The sequence below is a fragment of the Aquarana catesbeiana genome, linkage group LG04 (assembly GCF_042186555.1).
Source record: "Aquarana catesbeiana isolate 2022-GZ linkage group LG04, ASM4218655v1, whole genome shotgun sequence".
NCBI lineage: Eukaryota > Metazoa > Chordata > Amphibia > Anura > Ranidae > Aquarana > Aquarana catesbeiana.
This window is the reverse complement of record NC_133327.1, coordinates 408,023,521-408,051,260: the sequence shown is the minus strand read 5'-3', so window position 1 is coordinate 408,051,260 and position 27,740 is coordinate 408,023,521. Positions and strand designations below refer to the sequence as shown.

General features: G+C 42.6%; 1 protein-coding gene across 2 annotated transcripts in view; it reads left to right on the top strand.

Annotated features, from left to right (window-relative positions):
* Positions 1-27,740, top strand: part of ARHGAP18 (Rho GTPase activating protein 18) — a 198,748-nt gene that overhangs the window by 31,801 nt on the left and 139,207 nt on the right. Inside the window, exon 1 of one of the 2 annotated variants that reach the window (XM_073627255.1) lies at positions 630-837. The exons of the other annotated variant lie outside the window; for it this stretch is intronic. Coding sequence (XP_073483356.1) covers positions 749-837 — 89 coding nt within the window. The 5' untranslated portion in view covers positions 630-748. Of the gene's footprint in view, positions 1-629; positions 838-27,740 lie in introns of those variants that run through there. 2 annotated transcript variants of the gene reach the window in all.

Genomic DNA, 27,740 nt, shown 5'->3' with positions numbered 1-27,740 from the left:
TCCCTGCGAACCGCTGGGAGCGTCAGTTAAAAGTTAATGACACTCTCAAATCAGTTCGCATATTGCAGTGCCATCTGCAAACTCGGACAGGAATCGGATCGCATGGGTGTTCACACCCATGCGATCCGATTCTGCTGCGGACAAAAAAAAGGGTCCTGTGCGAGCTCGATGCAAATTCAGCCATACGATTTGTATGGCTGAAATCGCATCACACAGAGCTCGCATGTGATTTGCCCTGCAGTGCGGTGCGAATCACATCCGAACTCTGACATTGCAGCAGTGTGAACCGGCCCTTAGTCCTATGATGAGAAAAACAATCAAAAGTGTAACATCTGAAAATATAATCAGAAATGACCAATTTAAAAAAACTGATGGTAGCTCTAGAGGAGATTGTACAATCAGATTGTATAATGTATGGTGACACAGATGGTGTTTTGTGATCAGACAATAAAAGCAGCTAATTTCCATGTCTTTGCAAGAAATAAAGGCAGATTTTGTTTGTTTTTGTTTAGCGTATGTTTATGTGCATTGTGCAGACTAGGGCTGTCAGTGGAGGGAGATGACAGAACACAGGTAATGAGGAGTGACTCATTGTTGTGTATGAGGAAGCAGAGTGATCGGGCTCCTCCCTGCTCTTATTACCTACTATGATGATCAGAGGAGGAGGAGGAGGAGCTGTCACAGTGGAGTTGCCAGGAGGCAGACAGGAACAAGTGCTATCCATTGAAGACATTATGCTGGACACACCATGAGCTGGAGGCCTCAGAGTAGCCAAGGAGTGGTCCTCACAGCCTACCATGCAGGCAAGAAGGACTATTCTAAGATCTCCCCTAAAAGGTAAGAGATAGCAGGACAGGGACAGCTGTATGTATGGGCTGTGCAGGCTGATCGCTAGTGCTCTATGGACTGTCTATATACTATGGATTCCTATGTAATATGGATCTACTCCTATCCTCAGCCATCCAAGCCTGCAGACACATCATGTAAACTGTCAGGGTTTGTTTGTTGCATGTTGTTGTTTCTACTAATATTTGATTCTTTTTGTAGATCTGTCAGCACTGACTTCAGAGCACTTAGTTTGTATCATAATAAAGTCTAGGATGTTGTTGGATTGCACAGTGTAATATACATGTTTGTAAAGTCTGCAACTCTTCCTTTGCTTGTGTTGTTTTCTTGCTGTGCCCTTAGTATGTCACCTAAGTCATTGGAGGTGTGTGTACCTGCCTGTAATTGGCTGTGTCTGTGCACTGAGAATAATAATAATTATAATAGCACTGACATCTGCATCACCCATCAACGCTCTGCTTTGTCAGTGCCATCAGCTGCCTAAAACGTTACGTTACACTAGTAGAAAAATATTTTAGTTTCAGCCTTGGTTCACACTAATGCAATGTGGGAAACGCACAAAATTTGCTGTGTTTCCCGCATCGCGTTGTACTGCACAGCAATCACATGGTATCTGTGCGAACTGCTGCGGGTGTCAGCCCTGCTTCACAATGATGTGATGCAGGAAACGCACAAAATTTGCTGCGTTTTCCCCCCATCGCGTTGCACTGCAAAGCAATCACACGGCATCTGTGCAATTTGCTGCGGGTGTCAGCCCTGCTTCACAATGATGCGATGACCTAGGGCCGACACTTGCAGCAGATCGCACGGATGCCGTGCGATTGCTGTGCAGTGCAATGCGATGCGGGAAACGCAGCAAATTTTGTGCGTTTCCCACATCGCATTGCACTGCAAAGCAATCACACTGCATCTGTGCGAACTGCTGCAGGTGTCAGCCCTGCTTCACAATGATGCGATGCGGGAAACGCACAAAATTTGCTGCGTTTTCCCCCCATCGCATTGCACTGCAAAGCAATCACACGGCATCTGTGCAATTTGCTGTGGGTGTCAGCCCTGCTTCACAATGATGCGATGACCTAGGGCCGACACCTGCAGCAGATCGCACGGATGCCGTGTGATTGCTGTGCAGTGCAATGCGATGCGGGAAACGCAGCAAATTTTGTGCGTTTCCCACATCGCATTGCACTGCAAAGCAATCACACGGCATCTGTGCAATCTGCTGCGGGTGTCAGCCCTGCTTCACAATGATGCGATGACCTAGGGCCGACACCTGCAGCAGATCGCACGGATGCCGTGTGATTGCTGTGCAATGTGATGCGGGAAACGCAGCAAATTTTGTGCGTTTCCCGCATCACATTGCACTGCACGGCATCCGTGCGATCTGCTGCAGGTGTCGGCCCTAGGTCACACTGATGCGATGCAGGAAATGCACAAGATTCACTACGTTTCCCTCCCCCCCACCATATCGCAAACGCACAGTGCCCATGCGATCTGCTGCGGGTGTTAGTCCCGCTTCACACTGGTGCAATGCGGGAAACCCCGCGATTTAGTGGTGTTTCCCGCATCGCACACTGGTTGACACTGACATCTGCGAACCGCTGCGGGTGTCAATGTCAAGTTAATGACACTCTCCCAGATCGGTTCTCAGTGCAGTAATCGGATCGCAAAGGTGCGGACACTCACATGATCCAATTACAATGCGTACCAAAAAAAAAAGGGTCCCGCACTATTTGGGTGAGAATGCAATGTGATTTCAACCATACAGTTTTGTATGGCTGAATTTGCATCGCATGTGATCTGGACAGCAATGCGGTGCGAATCTCATGCGATGTCTGTGATCGTACAAGTGTGAGCCCCGCCTCAGTGTTAGATTAATGACACCCCAAAACAGATTGCAAAAGGCAGTGTGATTAACAGAATCGCATCACTTGGGTTTAAACACCCATGCCATGTGATTCAGGTGTAAGGGCCGGTTCACACTGCTGCGAATTCTATTGCGAATTTGAGCCATTGCGATTGCTCAAATTTGCAAGTCTTTTAAATAACATAGTTTTCCATTAGTGCAGTTCACATCAATGCGTTGCGAATCTAGGCTGCGTACAAAAAGGGTCCTGTGCAAGTTTGAGCCGTGTGCGATGCAAATTCAGCTCCATAGATTGCAATTGAACTCACAATGAAAATGCAATTGTACATTCACGTCACTGCAATATTCATTTTTTTTTTTTTTTTTTTTATATATGGCTGGCATAAAATCACGATCCCCTCCCAATTTGACAACCAGTTCGCAATATTTGCCGTAGAATCGCAGTAGATTTGCCAGAACACAAAGAATTCGCAACGAAAATTTGCAACGCAATCGGATCAAATTCACTCAAAATTCACACCAGTGTGAACCAGCCCTAAGCAAAAATAAAAAGGGTCCTGCATCATTTTGGTGTGGCTGCGATTTGAGCCATACAAACTGTACAGACATTGCATGTGATTGCTGTGCGAATCTCATGCGGTGTCTGTATCACATGTGAATCCAGGTTTAATGTCAAATTAACGACAACTCGAAACAGATCGCAAAACGCAGGGCGATTGCCAGAATTGCATCACATGGGTAAAAACCCATGCAATGTGATTTAGGTGTGAGCAAAAAAAAAGGGTCCTGCCCATTTTAGTGCGAAAACAATGCAGTTTGAGCCATAGAAAATGTATGGCTCAAATTGCAGCGCACAGACTTTGCATGTGGTGTGCACAGGAATGTGGCGTGTTTCCGGTGCGAATCACATGCAGTGTCTGCATCGCATAAGTGTGAACCCAGGCTTAAAGAGGTAGTGAAGTCTCAGACCCCGTTCACATCTAAACATAGTAAAATTGCGCAATTCTAGAACGCACTAAATAAATGCATGTTTGGGTGCTATTTCGTTGTCCCAAACATGCTATAGAAATGTCGTACAACAAAACGCCCAAAAACATGCAAATTCAAAAATATGCAAACTTCTAATCCAAAAAGGGTATAAGACCTGCTTTGGTGCGTTTTTTTTTTTTTTTTTTTTTTTGAGCGGAGGGCAGCCCATTCAAGGTGTTGCACTAAAAATACGATGTTCCCACGTTGGTCAGATTAGAACAATTAGAGTACAGGACCTATGGTAAAGCTTTGATCTACAGGTGAGCTTATAATACGTTCCCTAGGAAACAGCCTAAATTTGCACTGTTTAGTAGATGTGTATACCAGCTGTAGCTGATGACATCACTGGCGCGTGTGCCATGATTGCCGACAGAGGGCGCTGTGCTGCGATGCTGACTCCCATTGGCTAAGGCAGGGGTGATGTCCTCACAGCCCTGCCATTCAAAGTGTCCCAGACTGTGAACCCAGGAAGAAGATTGGGTAAAAATGGAAGCACCAGGAGCAGTGACCGCTAAGGGAGGCTCCGTTTGAGCCCTAGTTTCACACTGCACATTGCATGTTATTCGCACAAGAATCGCATCGCATTCCTGTTCAAATCACATGTGATTCTGTGTGGTGCAATTTGAGCCATTCATTTGAATGGCTCAAATCGCATCTCATTCACATGAAAAAGGTGCAGGCAGCTTCTTTTTTTTTTTTTTTTTTTTTTTTTTTTGTTTGCACTGGAACCAGATCGCATGCACTCTCATTGCGTTTTGCGACCTGCTTTTGGGGTGTCATTAACTTTTAATTGACACCCACAGCAGATCTCATGAACACAGTGTGATTGCTATGCTGTGCGGAAAAGGCACGGGAATAGCTGCGTTTCCCGCACCGCATCAGTGTGAACCAGGGCTGAAAGGTCTGTCATAATGTGCTATTATGAGGTGCATGTTGCGGCACAAAACTGCAGGGGGCACATTAACAAAAAATGTTTACATTTACTGCCTTAGGAATGTTCTAATCATTAGCAGAGATGAGCATGTTGGGATGCTCTTCCGAACCTGCAAGGAAGCTGTCGCCTATAATGGACCAATCGTCTACAACTGGGGGGGCATTCCACGCCTTGCAGCCACACATGTACAAGGGGCATGTATGCATGCAGCAAATTCCCCCACCGCAGATGATTGGCCCATTACAGGTGACAGCTTCCTGGCAGGCCTGGACACATGGGTTCAGACGAGTATCTAAACACGCCCAAGCTCATCTCTGATCGTTAGTGGGGGTCAAATCGCTGTTCTGTTTTTGAGCGCAGTGACAAGAAAATATGTCATTCAGGAAAGTCCTTTCATTCCAAATCGGAAAGTTTAAAGCAAACAAAAGGGAACAACATTTGTGAAGTCATCGATTGTACTGAGATTTTTCAGATGAACGTTTGTACAGAGATTTGTAAGGAAATCTAATCGTGTATATCCAGCTTTACTGGACAAAGGTTTCTGCAGCAAGGTGTCTTGGGGATTAAAGTGTAAAATGCTCCTTGTCTATACATCAGAGCTGCACTGCCAACGCAGTTGGTGTGAACGGACCCTATGAAGCCACCATTCCCCCCCCCCCCCCCCCTTTTGAATAGAGCTGGGAAGGGTTAGAACCCCTGTTTGGTTTTTACTGGTGTATGTGTCACCACTGGGAAAGTTTAACTATTTCTATTTTTCCTGGACATCCTTGTCAATGGAATAACCCAAACGTTTGAGTCTGTAGAGCTTGTGCAAATGCAGTGCTGTGTGCTTTGGCTACAAACAAACTGAACCATTAGCTGCATCCAGTCTGTGTGCAACCAGTACTGCTGGTCCTCAACACAAACTGTCTGTATCCAGGGTCAGTCAGAAGCCTTATTCACATATAACAGCTGGTGCAAGTGTTAGATGTAGGGCTGCAACTAATGATTATTTTCATAATCGACCAATCAGCCAATTATTTTTTTCGATTAATAGGATAAAGTCATAAAAAAACGTAATATGCTATTTTTCCATTTATTTAAAAGTAATAGTGAAAAAACTAAAGAGTGTTACACTCAAACTGCAGAAAAAAAACACCAATGATGGGGCACTGTTTCCTCCCGGGAACACCAATGATGGGGCACTGTTTCCTCCCGGGAACACCAATGATGGGGCACTGTTTCCTCCCGGGAGCACCAATGATGGGGCACTGTTTCCTCCCGGGAGCACCAATGATGGGGCACTGTTTCCTCCCGGGAGCACCAATGATGGGGCACCCCCAGGAATACTTAGGAGTGTTAGGATGGGGCACTTGTCATAAAAATTAATCTACTGTGTGTGTTTTGTTTTACTGTTATATTAGCTGCTACCTTTTGCAGTCAGTGTGTAGCTCGCCAGCTCGACTCCCCTCATGGCTGCTTCTTGCCTCTTTGTTCCCTCGAGGCAGCATCGGACGGGGCTGAGAAGATCAGTGGGGAGCTGACGTCAGAGGAGAGGCGTGGACGTGCCTCGTAACATACGGCGGCGCCTTGTACACAGACAGGAGGAGGATTTATTTAACGGACGGACAGGGAGGAAAGTGCAGACCAACTAATTGATAATGAAAATTGTGGACAACAATTTTCATTATCGATAATATCGATTAATCATTGCAGCCCTAGTTAGATGTGAGCAGTCTTTCCCTTCTTTTCTTTTTTCTTCCTTCTTTCTCTTTTCTTTTCTTTTCTTTTCTTTTCTTTCTTTCTTTTCTTTCACTGCAAATAGTGTGAACGTAACTCTTATGCCCTGTACACACGGTCGGACTTTGTTCGGACATTCCGACAACAAAATCCATGGATTTTTTCCGATGGATGTTGGCTCAAACTTGTCTTGCATACACATGATCACACAAAGTTGTCGGAAAATCCAATCGTTCTAAACGCAGTGACGTAAAACACTTACGTCGGGACTATAAACGGGGCAGTGGCCAATAGCTTTCATCTCTTTTATTTATTCTGAGCATGCGTGGCACTTTGTCTGTCGGATTTGTGTACACACGATCGGAATTTCCGACAACGGATTTTGTTGTCGGAAAATTTTATATCCTGCTCTCAAACTTTGTGTGTCAAAAAATCCGATGGAAAATGTGTGATGGTGCCTACACACGGTCTGAATTTCTGACAACAAGGTCCTATCACACATTTTCGGTCGGAAAATCCGACCGTGTGTACAGGGCATTACTATGACATGGACACGTAATTCTGTATTCACAGAGTCTGGACAAAATCGATAAACATTTGTCTGCATAGATTTGCAAAGATCTGGCACAGATTGCACTGGAACGTTTGTGATGCCATCAAATATTTAAAAATAACAACTGTCATGATTAAAAACTGAGGCTGCCATTGCTGAATTCTGATTCTAAAAATGTCAGGACTAAGCAGAAACATTTATTTTTCTGCCAGTAAATACCTTATACAGCCCACTTCCTGTTTCTTGTCTGGTAAATGGTCTAGGCTTATGACATCACGCACAGCTCTTTCTCTCACTCTTGTGAGAGTTTGCCAGGAAGGGAGGTGGGGTGAGTCATAAGAGGGCCAATGAGAGATACAGAGTTGGAGGTGTGTGTCTGTGTAAATCCAGGAAGTGAACAGGCAGCAGCTTCAGCTGCCCACAGTTAAAATGGATGCAGCCAGACTTAGTGGAGGGAGATTTCTGCAGCATATTTGGCACGTATAGAATCGCAGTGTATATATAAAATAATATGCAAAGTGGTTGGAGGGAAGCTTCAGAATGGCAAAGATGTTTTTATTACAAATTATGTGAGCAGACTGCAGTTCCTCTTTAACTCAGACTTTCCTGATCTACACTTTGTGGTTTAACATAGGAATCAGGTACCAGGCATTTTCAGAAGAAGAGTTTGCCAATGTCAGCCTCCATATTTCACAGGGCAGGTTTGCTTTAGGCTCCTGAAAGTGTCAGATCTGCAGTGAATATGCAGTGGATAAAATGGGTGAATTCTAATTGCTGTACTTCTAGTAGACAGATGTCAATTAAAAATAACAGGATTGATAAAAGTGGTGCATGCATAGCATTGCAAATGTAAGTGTAAGCAATGTATCATCGATGATGCAACGTGTACACCCCTGGCTGCTACCTTTGGATTTAAACGTGTGAGTGGTTGGGGTGAAATTGCAGCTCAATCATGTGATTTAGCCCCCCCCCCCCAAACTGAAAGTGTAAACAAGCCCTAAACTGTCCAGGACAGGGAGTGAAGGAAAGCTCCCCAGTGGTATGAAGAGGGCAAATAAATACCCTGAGATAGGGTTTATCCTTACCCACTCTATTCCCCCCCCGCATTGGTTCCCGGTGGCAAACCCTGTGAGTGCAACCCACACACGTGCAATTAAGCTGCAGGTCTCTGCCATATCCGAAAGGCCTGCAATACATTTGTGCATACGGGAAAACTCGCTGCGCAGTTGTGCCCCACGTCACTTCCGGTTTATTTAAACCATCAGTAATTTGGAGATTTTGACGAATTGCTGTTTGTACACAATACTGGCAAGCGAATACAGTCCGGTCCAGGAAGATTTAGCTGTCTTGACAGCACAATGGCTAACAAGGACAAAGTTGTCGCCTCCTCAGAGGCAGCCATTTTGTTGGCAATTATTGGAGGGGAGTAACAATCTCCGCTCATAATATCATGCACCGGGTTGTATTCGGTTGCCGGTGTTGTGTCCAAACAACAGTTCGTCTCAATCTCCAATTATTGATGTTTTAACCACTTCAATACAGGGCACTTTCCCTCTTCCTGCCCAGGACAATTTTCAGCTTTCAGTGCTGTCACACTTTGAATGACAATTGCGCAATCATGCAACACTGTACCCAAACTAAATTTGAACTAATTTCTTCCCACAAATTGAGCTTTCTTTTGGTGGTATTTGATCACCTCTGGGGTATTTTATTTTTTGCTAAACAAACTAAAAAAACTAAATTTAAAAAAAAAAAAAAAAAAAAAAAAGTTTTTCTTCATTTCTGTTTATAAACTGATGAGGTGACACTGATGGGCACCGATAGGCTGCACTAATAGGTGGCACTGATAGGCGTTACTGGTGGGGCACTGACTGGCACCTGATGGGCACTGATTTGCAGCTGTGGTGGACACCTTTTGATGGTGGCTGCGCTGATAATCAATGTGCTGATTATCAGTGCACTCCCCACCTCTGACAGGAGAGCTGCCGATCGGCACTCTGTCAGCGCAAACCGAGGAAAAAACGATTACCAGCACTTTCTGGTTCACGCTGTAATCAGCTGTGATTGGTCACAGCTGATCACCTGGTAAAGAGCGTTCGTCAGAGGCTCCTTACCATGATTGGAGATGCGGTGTGTCAGGTTGACACACCACACCGCCGTTCGCTGCGCGCCCCCATGGGTGTGCGCTGGTTTGTTATCCTGAAAGATCGTTCTGCTATAGGCCGGGAAGTGGTTAAAGAAACTGGAAGTTACGTAGTTGGAGTTTCTGACGAGTTGGCTTTTTTTTGACAAACCAGCCATACACAGTTTGGACCGTTAATGGGCAGGCTGAATGTACCAAGTTGATAGAATGGATTAACTTGGGTATGACCAGCTTGCCGGATTCTCTTGCAATTATCACAATTACTAGCAATAATCACTGTCTCCCCCCCCCACCCCTGCCGGGAGAAGACAATTGCTGATACCCCTGTCAGCACTGTTTATGTTGATGGGGGAATTGTGCAAATTTAGAAATTTTGCACCATGTATGGCCATCCTAAGGCTGGCCACACGCTGTTCCCTTTTTTCTTTTTTTAACCAGAGGGCTGAAGGGGGGAAAAAAAATTGGTTCATCCAGACACACAAATGAGGTGGATTAAGGAATTGCCCTGCTGGGACAGTGGGGTTGATGTACTTTCAGGTTTGATTGTCGAAGCCTAATTGAACAAGCTGAAGTTAAAAGCTGGTTGGTTATTATGCACAGCTGCACCAAATGCTGTGTGGACCACTTTTAGTAAATCACCCCATAGTGTTCTGACAACTGCACCTGCCACTGTCAGAATACACAAATCTGTGGCTGCAGCTGCTAATTGTGGCAAAATTTTCCAACATGTTCCTTCGAGAGAAGTCAAGACTGTACTGGCCAAATTGCGATCAGTGTATGGCCAACTTGAGATCCAAGATGTTCTTTGTGGACTTTGGGTGACACAGCATCCAATTCATGCCATGCTATTTCTTTGTGTTAAATCAGAAATGTGGCAATGCTAATAGGATGAAGCACAGTCTTTCATTGCCATGCCTGTTTCAGATCTAATTTACTGTGTAGCTCTCCGCTGCAGAACACTAGACTAAGAGACCCAGGGATTGTGGGATACATAGTTTTTTCACCGGAAGTGTCAGTTCATAAGCTGGCCATACATGGATCAAAATTCACAAGAGACTGGCTGAATTTTGATCCATGTATGAACACTATGGTCGAAAATAAGTTAATCTACCAATCAACTTCTGTACAACCACCCTGTTAGATTTTAGCTGCTTAGGAAAGCCTCCCTGCTGTCAGAATACAGTAGCCCAGCAGGGAGGAGTCCACATCAGGTGTGTGGATGGGGAAATTAGGTCAGTTTTTTTCGTTTAATCCACTGGTTGAAAGGAACAAACAGCCTAAAGCTCCCTATACATTAGTCAAACAGCAGAGGTCATGCATTAAAGTTGTTGTATACCCCCCATGTGCAGTGCAATGCCAAATACCTCATGTTTGAACGCAAACAAACATCTGATGCTGGAATGTGAAGATTTACTCTACTATAGGCTGCGCATGCAGGGCAACAAATGACATCATGAAACTACATGATTTATGTACATCTTATGCATGTGAAAAACACAAGGTGCACGTAGACAGGTTTATAATGGCTTTAAGGCTTGGTTCACACTTCTGCAGGAATAGCAGCAATACCCACAGTAAAAACACACTGCTCTGTGAAAATGCACAGGGCTGCCATTCATTCTGAATGGCACACACACACATGTAAAATTGCAGTGCATGTGCACGAACCACAGGGAAATTGCATGGTCAAAAAGACCATGCAATCTCCCAAGACCTCCTGCTCTTTAGCTCCCTCATCACCTCCTCCCATACTTGCCTCCAGGACTTCCACGAGCCTCTCCCATCCTTGGGAATTCCCTACCCCAATCTGTCCTACTATCTCCAACTCTATCCACTTTTAAACGATCCTTAAAAACTTTTCTCTTTAGAGAAGCCTATCCTGCCTCCACTTAACAACTGTACTTCATCATCTCATCCCCCACAGTTATTACCTTTTGTATCATTTGACCCTCCCTCTTAGATTGTAAGCTCTAACGAGCAGGGCCCTCTGATTTCTCCTGTATTGTATTGTAACTGTACAGTCTTCCCTAACGTTGTAAAGCGTTGCGCAAACGGTTGGCCCTATATAAATCATGTATATTAATAATTTATTTTAGCCTGCGTTTTTGAAAAGGTGCATGTACCTTTTTTTTTTTTTTTTTTTTTTTTTTTTTTTTTTTTTTTGTGGAAACGCAGGCACGGCAGACTATTCATTTAAATGGGCTGCCGTGGCAGTGTAAACGCATCCCGCAAAAACACATACAGGCGGTCCCCCTACTTACAAACATCTGACTTACAAACGACTCCTACTTAAACGGAGGGAGACAACAGGAAGTGAGAGGAAATCTACCCCTAGGAAGGGAAATTCACTCCTGTAAGAGTTAATATGGGAAAAACGTTTCTCCTCTCCACTGATGCTTTATCATCAATCCTTGTTTCCCTAATAACCCAAAATGTTCATAATCCAATTGTCATTGGGACAGAAAGTAAGGTGAAATCTTCTGAAGAGGTGCACAGACAGCAAAACAAATATTACAGGGGTGATAACCCTTCCCTATGTTATCCAAAAAGCTTAAAAAATGTACCAGTTCAAAATTACAAACAGATTCAACTTAAGAACAAACCTACAGACCCTGTCTTGTTTGTAACCCGGGGACCGCCTGTAGATGTGAACCTAGCGTAAAAGAGAAGATCAGGCTTGTAAAGAAAAAAGGATCGTTTCGATGCTACATCTGTCACCTGCCGCTTCTAAAACTGAGAAGAATGCTATCAAAAGACTGCTGATCACTCAGTTCTCAGTCTTCACTGAACAGAGAGCTGGAGGGGACGGGAGTGGCTGGGTCAGGTCAGCAGCAAGCTGAGAGGCTGAGCCAGCTTCTGGTCCAGGCATCTGGGTAGATCCCAATGTTAAAGTCAGGATCTTTACAGGGCCTGGATCAGCTCAGTGATGTCGGCTGACAGCTGAGTTTAGCCTGCTGTAGGCTGACAATGGGTCACAGGGGTGCAGAATGAAGTACACTCTTGTGATCCCCAGGAGAAGTACAGGTATACCCCACTTTTAAGTACACACTTCACTTCTGCATAGAAACCAACAAGCTTGTAACCCCAGCTTGTTCAATTTAACTTTGGTAATAAAACTCTATATATAATAAAATCTATACAGAAGTGAGCCTGATTTTGCACTTTCTAGCTTTAGTAAATAAACCCCATTGTGTACTTAAAAGTGGGGTATGCCTGTATAGCCAAAAGAGCTTTGGCTGTACCTCTCCTTTTTTAAGACCTTGTTTACACCAGATACTATCAAGGTGTGCTGTTTAAATGCATCCTGAAGGCATGTTCCAATCACCCTATCCAGTCACTACGTTCAGTTCCACTGCTTTCAAAAAAAAAAAAAAGTACAGCAGCATGCATTTATTTTTATTTTTTTTTTTGCACCAGAACACATGAATGCAAGGGGGATCCTTAGTGTGCTAAACATTTAAGTGAAAAAAAAAAAGAAAAGGTTTACTGGAATGCATTTCAAATGCAATAAAAACATGTGTAAGCCCCAGTTCACACCAGTGCGCTGTGCGATATCGCATTTGATTCGCAGTGCAAATCACATGCAATGTCTGTGCGATGCGATTTCAGACATACAGATAGTATTGCTAAGTTTGCATCACATTCAGACTAAATTCACACAGGACCCTTTTTTTTTTGGTCCGCACCAGAATTGGACCACATGGATGTTCACACCCGTGCAATCCGATTCACGTCTGAACTGACAGTTCACAGTACAAACTGATTTGGGGGTGTCAATAACTTTCTATTGACACTCCCAGTAGTTCGCATAGTGCAGTGTGAACGTCCTTGTGAGCCAGGTGCGATGTGGGTACCCCTAGTGGATTTGCAAGGTTCCCGCATCGCACAAGTGTGAATTGAGCCTAAATGTCTGTCTAGAAATGCACACTGAACAGGAGCATTGTGGTGTGAATGAGCCCTTAAGGGAGATCTATATTGTTTTATAAGCCCCAGTGTTTTTTTTTTTTTCTCTAAAAATACACTTCAATTGTGTATAAATCCTAAGGTTTAGTCTGTGGTGTAAGAGGAATCTAGGAATCTCCATTTTCTATTATCAGTCCACCTACAGTGGTGGTTGAATTCTATAGGTGACTTTTCAAGTCAATTCCAGATCCTACAGACAGATGTGTTGAAATCATTGTGTTTCAAAAGATCAAGGAAAATTGGCTCACGTTAAGGGCATCTATTGACAAAACGAAACAGAGTAAAGGTCAAGAATTTTTTTCTTAAATAGAAGACATCGAGCCTTGGAGAATGTTGCTCTGGCTAACACTTGAAATGTTTTCCTGGCTAATGCATTTCATGTGGTTTAACTGATTCCCAAAGGTCAACTGAAGCAGCATAATGAAGACAAGTCTGCTTCTCATTGTGCATTTGAAGGCCAAATATACTAGATTCCCAATGATGCCAAGTCTGTCCAGGAAGGTCCAGCTGTTCTTTTCCTGGAGGTCAGATCTCATATGTCAAGCTCCAGTTGTGCATCCTGAAGTCAGTTTGCTGATGCTTGGAGCATGGATATTGTGCCTAAAGTTAAAACAAAGGGGTCTCTTGAAGTGCTAAAGAAGTGTGCACTTTCTCCTTCTCATTCGTGTAGGAGCCAGAAGTTTCAAGTCATTCCAAGAAATGTCTCATGGTACAGAGCCACAGATGATGATAAAGACTGGTTCTCTTCATATCATTCTAGGTCACATGTTGATCAGTTCTCGTATAGAGCATCCTTTGGGGTAAAAAGGTTGACTGCTAGTGCCCAAATACTGCAGAGGAAGTCTCAAAGGGCCACTCGTTGTTTGGCACCAGCGTCCTAGAGTCATTACAATGAGCCTTATTAAGTTTCAGAAGGCTTCCTACCTGGTCATCTTGTAGGACAAGAATATGTCTTGCATAGATATTTTAAGTTTTAACAGTAGGATGCAGATAAGAATAAAACATTTTGACTTGTTTCTTCGGCTTGCTCAAAACAGTTGTAATTGCTGCCTGCTTGTAGATAACCAAGAATTTTTTTTATATGGGTTCTTCACCCTGAGAGACGTGTGTTTACATCGGTATCTTCTTGCAGTAGCTGGAGTAGAAGGAAGAAGAGTTAATCGTACGATGGGGTAGATTGGGTATTCTGCATATCGACATCCCTTTGAGCTGTGCCTGAGTATTATGTTTTATGAGGTAGAAGGGGAGTGTTTTTGTATTAATTTGTTAACTCCAAAATAATAATGTGATTGAACAATGTTGACGTGCACTATTATTCCTTCTGGCGACAATGCTCTGACTGTATGGACTCTTTAGGATTGTGGGGAACATGGCAGCTCCCACACATCAACAATTTAAGGGTTTTGGGGCAAAAAGCAAATCTGTATTATGACAGTTTGCAAGCTTTTGCCAGTGGTTTTAAAACAACTGTAAGGTGTTGTTTTATATACAAACCATGTACTGTCGGCGCTATATAAATCCTGTATAACAGTAATAATATTTGTGAATGTGAGGCTGAAAGCATAATCTCTGTGTTTTGGTTGCATCCTGTTCTGATTTCTTTGCACAGAGGACCTTAAATACTGTTCCATTGGACCGCATGGGATAGTACAGGGGCCCCTTTTTTGCAGTTCTGCCTAGCAACTTTTCATTGGTTACATAGTTACATACTTAGTAAGGTTGAATAAAGACACCAGTCCATCCAGTTCAACCTGAGTGAGTGTCTACAATTGTCCCTATCTCTGTACATTGTGTCTCATTAAGATGCTCATCTATTATATCATTATGTATTTAAGGTACCCATATTGCGACGTCAAATTACGCAACGCTCCATACATACATTGCACACTCGCATCGATTCCTACCCTCAAGGAGCCCACAATCCAAGGTCCCCAACTCACATTACTATGCTAGGGCCAATTTTGGACAGAAGCCAATTAACCTACCAGCATGTCTTTGGAGTGTGGGAGGGAACCGGAGTACCCGGAGGAAACCCACGCAGGCACAGGGAGAACATGCAAACTCCAGGCAGGTAGTGTCGTGGTTGGGATATGAACCAGTGACCCTTTTTACTGCTAGGCAAGAGTGCTACCCACTACACCACTGTGCCGCCCCAATTATTATGATTATTAGGTTCTTATGATGCAAGCTATAACCAATGAGTTATCATCTTCAAGTCTCCATGTGCTTACCTGTTTATTATATAGTTCAAGCTACTAACCATTATGTTATTCTGGAGGAGTAATCGAAAAGAAAGGACTTCTGCATCACCATCGAGCCTTCCCTGCCTCTCTTCCTGGTTGCTCGGTTATGCTTGATGGATAAATCAAGGTAGATGTTGTGGTTGTTTTTTGCCATTTTTTTTTTTTTTTTTTATTGGCCTGAGCTGGCTGGGAGGTGCTGAGCTATGTGACGTCGCCATGTCTGACGGTCAGGCATTGTTGGTTGGAAACAGTCGTTTTTACTTGTCATTGCTATCGGTGGACACAAATGCGTTTTTTTTTTTTTTTTTTTTTTTTAATTCGATGCTTGTGAGTACTTTGGAACTTTTAAAATAAAGCACCTTAATAGTGATACTGCGCAATGAAATGTTTGTTTTATATCTGTGAGACTCGATTAATATCCAGGAAGGAGACTCTGCTGGGTGACTCCAGTCACGATCGATTTAGAGGAGCTTCGTGTCCTTGTAAACAAAGCGGTTTTGGCTACTTTATTAGGGTAAGAGTCGGTTTGTGTGTGTCCCCTCTCTATCGGTGGTGGTCTTCATTGCAACACCCATTGTCTTGGATTGCTGTTACTGGACGTTTTGTAGCTTCTGATTTATATATGGACTTTGTACCCATATAACACACTATTCACTTGGTGGTTTTACGTCATATAAGTGCTGCATTTTTATCTATGGTCAGCTTTCCAGAAACTTTTTATGCTAGCTGCTTATATTGTTAACTATTTCATTTATTTATATACTTCAACTAGCGCGGATATTTTGTGTTTTTCTAGCTAAGTTATAAGTCATGTAGTTTGTTTATTAAATTATTTTATGGTTGATCATCTATTTGGCTCACTACGACTGACAGGGCTTCCTTCCTCACCCAGTCTTCCTTCCGGGTTCGTGGGCTCCAGTGCGCAGCTTTAATGGCCAACCCGCGACGACGTCACGTGGGAGTTTCAACCACTGTACAGCACTTTGAAGAAACAGCACGGGTATGCTGTTCCTTCAGAGCGCATGCGCCGGTGACGTCACTGGCTATCGGAAGAGCAAATATCTCCTTAATGTGCACGTTTAGGAGGCATTCATTTTACCTACAGGTAAGCATTATTATAATCTTACCTTAAAGTGGAGTTCCACCCAAAAGTGGAACTTCCACTCATCGGATTCCTCCCCCCCTCCGGTGTCACAGTTGGCACCTTTTTAGGGGGGAGGGGGGTGCAGATACCTGTATATTACAGGTATCTGTACCCACTTCCGGCGTAGATAGCCGCAGAATCTGCGGTTATTTACGCCACATCCTGTTCCCCCCGCTGTCTGCTGGGAAACACATGGGTCCCAGAGACAGCAGGGACCAGCCGTATTGCGCTGCGCGACTCGCGCATGCGCAGTAGGGAACCGGAAAGTGAAGCCGCACGGCTTCACTTCCTGATTCCCTTCCCGAAGATGGAGGCGGCAGCACTCGAGGACCGAGAGACGGTTCGGCCTCGGGTGCCGACATCGCGGGCGCCCTGGACAGGTAAGTGTCCATGTTTTAAAAGTCAGCAACTGCAGTATTTGTAGCTGCTGACTTTAAAAAAAAAAAAAAATTTCGGCGGAGCTCCGCTTTAAGTAAAAAATCACGAAGCAGACTTTACTGTCACTTTAGTAAAGCATAACTGCCTTTTCAACAACTTTGAACCGAATTTGTGGTATGTGTGTATTTTATTTATTTATAATAATACTTGTTATTGCACATACCATGTGTACATTTAACAAACATCATCGATTCCTCCCAGCCCTAAAGTTCTATCATATTTTAAGTAGAGCTGAATAGGAGGTGGGAGAGGACCTACACTCATAGTACAGATACTTGTGAATTGGTGCCTTGGATGGAGGCTCAGAGGGTGATATTTGTCATAATACTTTTTTCTTCCTAAAGAAATAATTTCTTTAGGGATTCTAAAAGTGCATAAGTGTAGTGCTGAGGTGCCAAACTAAGTTACCGCAGCTATAATGTGAACATAAATAAATTAAATCAATAAACAAACCACAGTAAACTTATATACATAAATGCAAATGACATGTGTTGAGAGGATATGTGAAAAAATCCAAAACACACATAAAGTAAGTGATAAAGTCCATAAAAATCTCAAGGATCCACAATGTGCAGTGAATAATAACAGTCCATATTGGAATAAGATGGTCTCGATCACCATACGTAAAGCCGATGTGGTAGATGGAAAATAGGAACACCAATGTGATGGAGCCACCACCAAGATAGATGCAGGCTTACCAGAAAATTTGAACTCAAGAGAACATACGTTCTATGAGTCAAACAGGCTTGTATTGTCAGCCAACAATGGGGGTGAAACCTTGGGGGTCCTCAGTGATTGGAGCCTGGAGCTTCTTAGACTTTCATAGAAGAATCGTCGTTTGGAAGGCAGATTCTCGAATGACCCCCAAGGTTTCACCCCCATTGTCGGGTGACAATACAAGCCTGTTTGACTCATAGAACGTATGTTCAAACGTTCTGGTAAGCCTGCATCTATCTTGGTGGTGGCTCCATCACATTGGTGTTCCTACTTTCCATCTACCACATCGGCTTTACGTATGATGGTGATCGAGACCATCTTATTCCAATATGGACTGTTATTATTCACTGCACATTGTGGATCCTTGAGATTTTTATGGACTTTATCACTTACTTTATGTGTGTTTTGGATTTTTTCACATTTCCTCTCACCACGTGTCATTTGCATTTATGTATATAAGTTTACTGTGGTTTGTTTATTGATTTAATTTATTTATGTTCACATTATAGCTGCTATATAATCTAGTTTGGCACCTCAGCGTTACACTTATGTACTTGTTGATTTAAGCAAAATTTCTGTTTGTTGTGTTAGCCGCTAATATTTTTGGCAGTGCGGAGTACTGTATTAGATTTTAGGGATTCTAAAGAAATACTTTTTTTGTGCTTTCCTTTTGATGTACTAGGTGGAGCTATAACCTCTTTCTAGGGTCTCATGCACAAAAATGTACAGAGTTTTACAATGTAAAATACAAGATCTTGCTGACTGAAATATCCTTCCATTTGTAATTCTTTATCCCAGCTTTGCTGAAAAAATAAATTTGTTTGCAGAAATCAATAGTTCAAGATTAAAGTTGCACGCACACACAAGTCAGTCATAAGAGTTGCTTGTTTCTTATTAGGTTACAGTTATACAAACAAAGCTGCGGAACAATCCATATTTGTTGTGCAGTCTCTTTATCAAATATGTATTTGTTAAAAAGATATTGTAAGACAACAGATAACATAAAAAGCATCAAAACCATACCATAAGAAGCAAAGCAGTGCACTGGATGCAATCTGCTCTTGGAAGTTCCAAGGCAGACATTAAAGTGTACTTTAACCCTCTTCTATCACTTGTTATAATTCCCACCCGCCCCCTTGTTACACATTAGGATAGTAAAATTGTTTTTGGGGGGGTTGAGTGACTACTTTCCTATAGGGCATGTACACGGGGTCATCTAATATTTTAGCATGGGTAGTATCCCACCTCCCTTTTTTTTCCTTTTTTTTTTTTTGTCTGATATATCATTTTAAATAATGTTTCTTTAAAAAAAAAAAACCCTAATTTATATTGTGATTAATGTTGGACAACTTTTAATGACAGTGGGAATGATCACTTGGTCATATGTAAATGTTAACTTTTCCAACCATAAAAATTATACTGCCTACCAGTATCACCATTTGCAAGCGGTCTATCTGTATAAAAATATTCCAATACGTGGTTAATGGTTAACAGTAAAATTAGGTAAAATGGTGTAGCTTCAAGCCAGGTATGGTGATTTACGGTATGTTTTCAAGGTTTGTTGTCTTGAATGCTGTCTCTCTAGATATCGTTATTGCTTGTACAGGCTTATTCAGTAACGTTTTACATAGCCAAAACATGTTTACGTTTTGGATAATGTTGGGGGGGGGGGGGCTGGAACCTCTGCCAGGTTTTTTATTGCTGTTTGCCCTATTAGGGCGATGTTTTCTTTTTTACTTCCCAACCTGTCCACAGTGTTGGCAGGAAGACAGGACAGGGGCATGGACAACAATCAAAAACTGAACAGATGTCTATCCTTCCTCCTACTTGTTTTTGCTATCTTTTGTCTCTCTTGGAAACCCTTCTTCCTTTTTTTTTTTATCACTTTGTTCTGATAATTGTCACTTAGGGTGACCACTGGTTGTCACTTAGGGTGACCACGTGTCCTGGATTGACTGGGACAGTTCCGCAACTTGCAGGTCTGTCCCGGGCACCTTCATTCCGGGACAGCACAGTGTCCTGAGAATGAAACCATCCCCCAACCCCCCCGCCCGATCTGATACCCTGAATGGCAGTTTGGAAATGTGGTCACCCTATTGTCACTAACACAGAAAATGAAGGGAAACTTCAAAGAGATTTTAACCCTTCCTTAATCTGACCTTTTAAAACTATGCTAGTGTAAACAACAATGATGATGTACAAGGAGCAATATCTAATAATATCTATCAACTACAGAAGCTACGCAATGACCTGACTATAATTCTAACAGTACAAACAAATGGACACTGCCCACACCTATAACTGGCCTTTGCAGCAAGTATTACATGGACGTGCGATGCATACAAAACAAAACTAAAGAAAATTCCCAGCTCAACTTACTGACCAGCTTGCAACTAACCAAATTATCCTGTCTAACAGTATGAGTTAAAAACAGGGGTTGAGTCTGCACACATTTGCAAATACATGCCTTAAGCTACAGAGCCATGTCACAGCACCCCAGTATTATCTGCAGTCCTAACTCTAAATTTCGAGAGCCTCCATAGTAGAAGCACATGCATTATAATGGATAGGGAGAGGGCAGGTAAGCCTGGAGGGATCCCACCCCTTCTTAAAGGCACAGGGGTGCACTGGACACCCGGCATACAGCACAATGGCAGCAAAGGTGTCCAGTGTCTCCCCTCGCTAGTATTCCAACAGTACAAACAAATAGGCACTGCCCTCACCTATAACTGGCCTTTGCAGCAAGGAGCACATGGATGTGCGATGCATACAAAACAAACCAAAGAAAATTCCCAGCTCAACTTACTGACCAGCCTGCAACTAACCGAATTATCCTGTCTAACAGTATTCTTTAAAAACGGGTTTATTTTGCACACATACATTTATAATTAATTCTAGTTAAAAACTTGCAAAAGTGCCCCTTCAAAATAGAAAAATACCTGAGACCTTTGGACTGTATTCCTGACTTTTTTGGACTAATTTAGACCATGCCTAAGGTACAGTGCCTTGAAAAAGTATTCACCCTCCTTGGCTTTTTACCTACCAGTATTATGTTACACTACAGCCTTTAGTTCAATGTTTTTTTAATCTGAATTATATGTGATGGATCAGAACACAATTGTCTAAGTTGGTGAAGTAAAATTAGAAAAATACATACATAAAACTATTTTTCAGAAGTGAAAAAATAATTGGCATGTGCGTATGTATTCACCCCCTTTGTTATGAAGCTCATAAAAAGCTCTGGTGCAACCAATTACCTTCAGAAGTCACATAATTCGTGAAATGATGTCCACCTGTGTGCAATCTAAGTGTCACGTGATCTGTCATTACATATACATGCCTTTTTGAAGGGCCCCAGAGGCTGCAACACCTAAGCAAGAGGCATCACTAACCAAACACTGCCATGAAGACCAAGGAACTCTCCAAGCAAGTAAGGAACAATGTTGTTCAGAAGTACAAGTCAGGGTTAGGTTATTAAAAAAATCCAAATCTTTGATCCCTAAGAGCACCATCAAATCTATCATAACCAAATGGAAAGAACATGGCACAACAGCAAACGTGCCAAGAGACGGCCGCACACCAAAACTCATGGACCGGGCAAGGAGGGCATTAATCAGAGAGGCAGCACAGAGACCTAAGGTAACCCTGGAGGGGCTGCAGAGTTCCACAGCAGAGACTGGAGTATCTGTACATAGGATGACAATAAGCCGTACGCTCCATAGAGTTGGGCTTTATGGCAGAGTGGCCAGAAAAAAGCCATTACTTTTAGCAAAAAACAAAATGGCACGTTTTGAGTTTGCGAAAAGGCATGTGGGATATTCCCAAAATGTATGGAGGAAGGTGCTCTGGTCTGATAAGACTAAAATTGAACTTTTTGGCCATCAAAGAAAACACTATGTTTGGCGCAAACCCAACACATCACATCACCCAAAGAACACCATCCCCACAGTGAAACATGGTGGTAGCAGCATCATGCTGTGGGGATGTTTTTCAGCAGTCAGGACTGAGAAACTGGTCAGAGTTGAGGGAAAGATGGATGGTGCTAAATACAGGGATATTCTTGAGCAAAACCTGTACCACTCTGTGTGTGATTTGAGACCCCAAACACGCTACTAAAGCAACAATTGAGTGGTTTAAGGGAAAACATGTAAATGTGTTGGAATGGCCTAGTCAAAGCCCAGACCTCAATCTAATAGAAAATCTGTGGTCAGACTTAAAGATTGCTGTTCACAAGCGCAATCCATTTAACTTTAAGGAGCTGGAGCAGTTTTGCAAGGAGAAATGGGCAAAAATCCCAGTGGTAATATGTGGCAAGCTCATAGAGACTTATTCAATGCGACTTAGAGCTGTTATAGCGCGCAAAAGGTGGCTCTACAAAGTATTGACTTTAGGGGGGTGAATAGTTATGCACATTGCCTTTTTCTGTCATTTTGTCCTATTTGTTGTTTGCTTCACAATTTAAAAAAAAAATAAAAAACATCTTTAAAGTTGTGGGCATGTTCTGTAAGGCCCATTTCTCACTGGGGCGGGGGCGACGTCGGCGGTAAAGCGCCGATATCGGGGCGGTTTTACCCCCCACTAGCGGCCGAGAAAGGGTTAAAAACCACCGGAAAGCGCCTCTGTAGAGGCGCTTTGCTGGCGGTATAGCCGCGCTGTCCCATTGATTTCAATGGGCAGGAGCAGTGAAGGAGCGGTATGTACTCCGCTCCTTCACCGCTCCGAAGATGCTGCTAGCAAGACTTTTTTTTCCCGTCCTGCCAGCGCACCACTCCAGTGTGAAAGCCCTCGGGGCTTTCACACTGGAGAGACAGCAGCTGCTGTTTCGGGTCGGTTTGCAGGCGCTATTATTAGCGCATTAGCGCCTGCAAACCGCCCCAGTGTGAAAGGGCCCTAAATTAAATGATGCAAATCCTCAAACAATCTATGTTAATTCCAGGTGGTGAGGCAACAAAACACAAAAAATGTTAAGGGCACTGTAAATGCAAGATTATTATTGTGCATTAAATCCTACGTTTTCCTAAAAAAAAAAAAATAAGCACAAGGGTTAAAGGTCCTTTGTGCCACTATAATCTCCCGGAGTGGCAGGGCAATAGAGCACTATATGCACTCATCGTGAGAGCCCTGCCAAGCTCCTCCATTCACATCTTCCTATTGCCTGCTATCAGCTTATGTGGCAGAGCCGCTCCAGGCTCAGGAAGGATCCCCACAATATTGTCAGGATCCACCCAACTGCCTGATTGACATGCTGGCTCTGTCTCTAAGCACGTGGCTGAGAACCTGAGCCAGCTGTGTCCACCCCTTCCCCAGCCCAGCACTCCAGTGAGCACTGGAGGGGCAGAGCAGAGAGCAGCGACTTAGTCACTGTCTTCTGCTCCGAGCAGACCAAAAACTGACAAATCGGTGATCATGTCATCACTCAGTTCTCGGTCATAGAACCGACGTGGGACAGCTGCATGTAATTTACACAATACTATATTATAAATGTGCATGAAAAAGCAATGAATAATTAAAATGTGCTTGAAGAGACCACAAGTAATAGGGCTTATGCACATGAACATAAATGCTGCGTTTCATATCCATTACACTAGTTTCCTTTTTCTTTCTTCTTCTTTCTTCTGCCTCCCTTCTTCTGCCTCCCTTCTTCTGCCTCTCTTCCTTTCTTTCGTTTGTTTTTTTTGGGGGTCTGAACCCAGCTGCATCTAAACCATGTACATTTGAGCTAGTGAATGGATGACAAATTTTAAAGTTCTGTTGTGTGGCTAAACAGAAGCACATAACTGACCATTAGATGAATTTTAATGCAGTATCTTGCTGCCAGCCTTTGCCTGCAAGATTCTGCATTGATATTTGTAAACTAGTTACGGCCATGGGCATGAGCTCTTATTCAATGTTCTACATACCTGCATTCTGAAAAGATTTAAAATAGTTAACTTCTGCTCTTTGTGTCAAAGTATTTTATTGATTTCCACAAAAAAAATGCAGTATAACATAAAAATCAACTTATGAATCACCAAATCGGGTATACAAAAATAACACATGTAACTCTCAAATTAAACGTCTGTGTGCTATGCACTTGGGGAGTGTTGTGGGCCCCCAACTCCTGACACCCTCATTGGGGTCTAGCTGTGTTGGGAGAAGAGGGGTCACCCCATCTCCGTGTTTGATTGTGAGTAAACCGTTAACTTCTGCTCTTTATCTATCTTGATGTACAGTATACTAACCTTATGCACACTTGAGCTCAAATGCCTGTATTTTAGCCCGGGTTCACACTGCCTGTCACTTTAAAGTTGGACCCCAGCGCGACTTCAGCCCAACTTGCATGCGACTTCTTTAACAAAAGTCAATGCATGTCGGACCAAAAGTAGTGCCAGAACCTTTTTCTAATGTGGAATGACTGATGCGGCAAGTGCTTCAAAGTCAGAGCGATTGTCGTACTAGTGTGGATAGGGCCTTACAGGTGTTTGTCCATGCACACACAGGTGTTTACAGCAGTTTAGAGGTAGAGAAAATCCCCAACACCTCTGCATTCAATAGAGAAGCATTTTGGCTGAATTAATTTCAATGGCCAAAATAAATTAATATTCTAGCAAATGAAAGGATGCTCAAGCGCTTGACATTTCTGAAGGCACCTAAATAAGTTTGCAAAAACACGGCTTGGGTGCGTTTTTTTTTTTTTTTTTTTTTTTTTTTTTCTTATATTTATTTTTTTTTAAGCTGCTTTTCTCCTGCAAGGAGTAAAGCATTTAGAAGAGCCCCAGTGAGCACGGGGCCTACAAAGAGGAAGATGCCTAATTAAAGATTTCAGGGAAACATGCCTGTGTTTTCTATTGCTCCCGTTGTTAAGCTGACAAGGCAAGCATCTCCTAGTCCGGTTTTTGTTTAGTATTTTGTTAGTCCTTCCTTTTTACTTTACAGCTTCCATCTGTTCCAGGTGTAATGTTTAATGTAAAACAATGGAGGTTGATTGAAGAAGGAAATGGATACACATCCTGTACAAAAATGGTTCATGAAAAATGCCTTTTAAGGTTTAAGTGATTGTGTTTATCTTTTTCCTTTTAACTACCCCCCTACCGGGCCAATTCCAATATTTCTCTCCTACATGTAAAAATCATAATTTTTTTGCTAAAAAATTACTTAGAACCCCCAAACATTAAAAAGAAATTGTGTGTGTGTGTGTGTGTGTGTATGTATGTGTGTATGTGTGTGTGTGTGTGTGTGTGTATATATATATATATATATATATATATATATATATATATATATATATATATATATATATATATATATATATATATATATATATATATATATATATATATATAATGTATGTATATATATGTATGTATATGTATGTATATATGTATGTATGTATGTATGTGTGTGTGTATATATATATATATATTTATATATTTATTTATTTTAAACAGAGGCCCTAGAGAATAAAATGGTGTGTTTTGCATTTTTTTAACATTGCAAACTAATTATGCAGTCGTTTCTCAAATAAAATGTAAAACCTGATGTTATGCCAAGTAAAATAGATACCCAGCGTTTCATGCTTTTAAATTGCGTACGCCCGTAAATCCGCTCCAAAACTACAGTACCTAAAAATCTCCATAAGTGATGCTTTAAAAGCCTTGACAGGTTACCAGTTAAGCGTTGCATAGGTCTGGTGCTATTATTGCTTTCGCTATAACGTTTGTGTCTATACTTCATGTGTGGTGCGAACACTGTTTACATTTGCGTGCGCGACCTACATATGCATTCGTCTTTGCGCGTGAGCACAGGGGGACGGGGGAGCTTTACATTTTATTTCTTATTAATTTTTCTTTATACATTTTTTTTTTTTTATTGATCGCTTTTGTTGCTATCACAAGAAATCTAAACATCCCTTATGATCACTATAAGCTGTGACAGTTACTCCTTCCTTTTTCTTACCTGAACCTGATCATTCCAGTGTCGGACGAGCCCAGCAGCTCCAGCCGCTGCCTCATTGGATAGCTTGATAGCAACAGAAGCCATTGGGTCCCGCTGCTATTAATCAAATCCAGTGACACGTGGACGGGGCCAAGTCCTGATGTCTCTGTCAATAGACACAGCAGCAGGACTCCAGAAGTGCGCCCGCACGAGTTCCCCCATGCAAGCCGGCTCTCCGTGGGGGCACTAGATGAAGAGGAGGGGCCAGGAACGCCGCCGGGGCACCCCAGAAAAGTAGGATCGGGGCTACTCTGTGCAAAACCCTTGCCCAGAGCAGGTAAGTATAACATGTTTGTTTGGTTTTTTTGTTTTTTTAATAACAAACCTTTACACAATCACTTTAACCAAGTCAAAAAATGGCTTTAAATCCGGCGAAACTGCAAATGACAAAATATTTGTTGCTTCCTGTTTGTAATAACATAGAGATGATCAGGGACGTTCCAGTCCCTGTTCAGCTCTATGGTAAGCGGGAGATAGTGCCAGCTACAGTCTCAGGCTCCCTGATCGGACGGGAGAGCCCAGGAAGGCACCAGAGAGCGACCAACTTTTGGTACATGTGTACCACTATGTGTTCAACAGAAATCAGGCTAACGGGTAGCTTCTGTTGAAGGGTCTTGCTAGAAAAACCAGCATTTGATCGACGCTTGCAGCCAAAGAACAGCAGGAGATATCCCCTGTTCTATTGATGCAAGGATCTGCAAATGTATTGACAAGGAATATATTTTTTCTTTGCAACGAAAGTGTAGTTACCCTTTAATCAAGTGACAACTTGCGGTCATGTGACTGTTTTGGTTACAAAGGTCAACCCTGTGTGCAGGCACGCAGCAGAGCGGAGCTAAAGTTGATTGTGCGAGGCTACACATGCAGCTGCCAGGACAGCTGACAGCAACAGGGGACAGCGGATGTGGACAGAAGAAACTCTGACATCTCCAGGACGAAAAACGGTAGCCGCCTAATCTTCAACAGCGGTGGAGAGGAGAAGCACTAAAGGAGCAACAGTAAGTGCTCCTTCTCTATTTTCAGATTATTTAATGTGCCCACAGAAGGAGGACAGGAAGGACACACAACCCAACCACCTCCAAAAAGATGGTTCTTTTATTGTTAACGTCGACAATACATAGACCAAAAACAGTTTTAATGCTTTATTATTCCTTTTTCTTATATTGTAGCTGCTTTTATAATGCAGGTGAATAGCGGCTTACTCAGAAACCCGTTATTACAAGAACAAAAAAAAAAAAAAAGACAAAGTTGACCATAAGCTAATTTTCTAAACCTCACCATATTTCAATAGGCCACAACCTTTGCAATAAATGTCTGGTATGTAAGCACCAAATCAAATTGAGAAAGTTGGGAGTCTACATATGTGGGCTACAGAAAGGCAGACTGGACAGCATTCCCAAATATCTGCCTGATCAGGGTAGAATCGGATTAGTCAAACAAACAAGCATATTTGCTCCTCTCCTCCTAAAATTAGAAATGGATCCAATCTGCAACTGTCCTTTGTTGAGACTGCAAGAGCCTATTGTTGCTTAGTTTTCCTGCTTTATAAAATTTATGACTCTCATAAACTTCTGTGGGCAGAAGAGGAAGCACATTAAAATGGTTTAGTCTTCATTAATGCATTACTTTTAAACCCATGCCGTGTATCTTCTTCCACCAACCCACTACTCACTACAGGACTTGACAGTGATGTAGGGGCCGGTGAATCCAATCATTAATTACACATCCAGGATAGCAGAACCATAAGCTGCTAGATAGCATCCTCTTGCTTTTCTTTTTTTCTTTTTTCTTTTTTTTTTTCTCCCTCTTTACAGCACCTTCTCTGTTTTCCGAAATACCTGGTATGCAAAGCAAAGCAGGCATACTGCTTGTCTTGTGTTACTAGACACATCTGTAGGACAACCTGAATAAATTTGTGTTGAGTCGGTTCAAAATAAAATGGCATCGTAATGCGTGCATGGAACGCTACCATGCATTGATGGTGCCCATGCTTTACTGCATATTACTGAGACATGCTGGTGTGAACGAGTTCTCATGCTGGTGTGAACGAGTGATGTAGTGGTTAGCACTTTCGCTTAGCAGCAAAAAGATCTCTGGCTTGAATCCCAACCACAACACTACCTGCCTGGAGTTTGCATGTTCTCCCTGTGCCTGTGTGGGTTTCCTCCAGGTA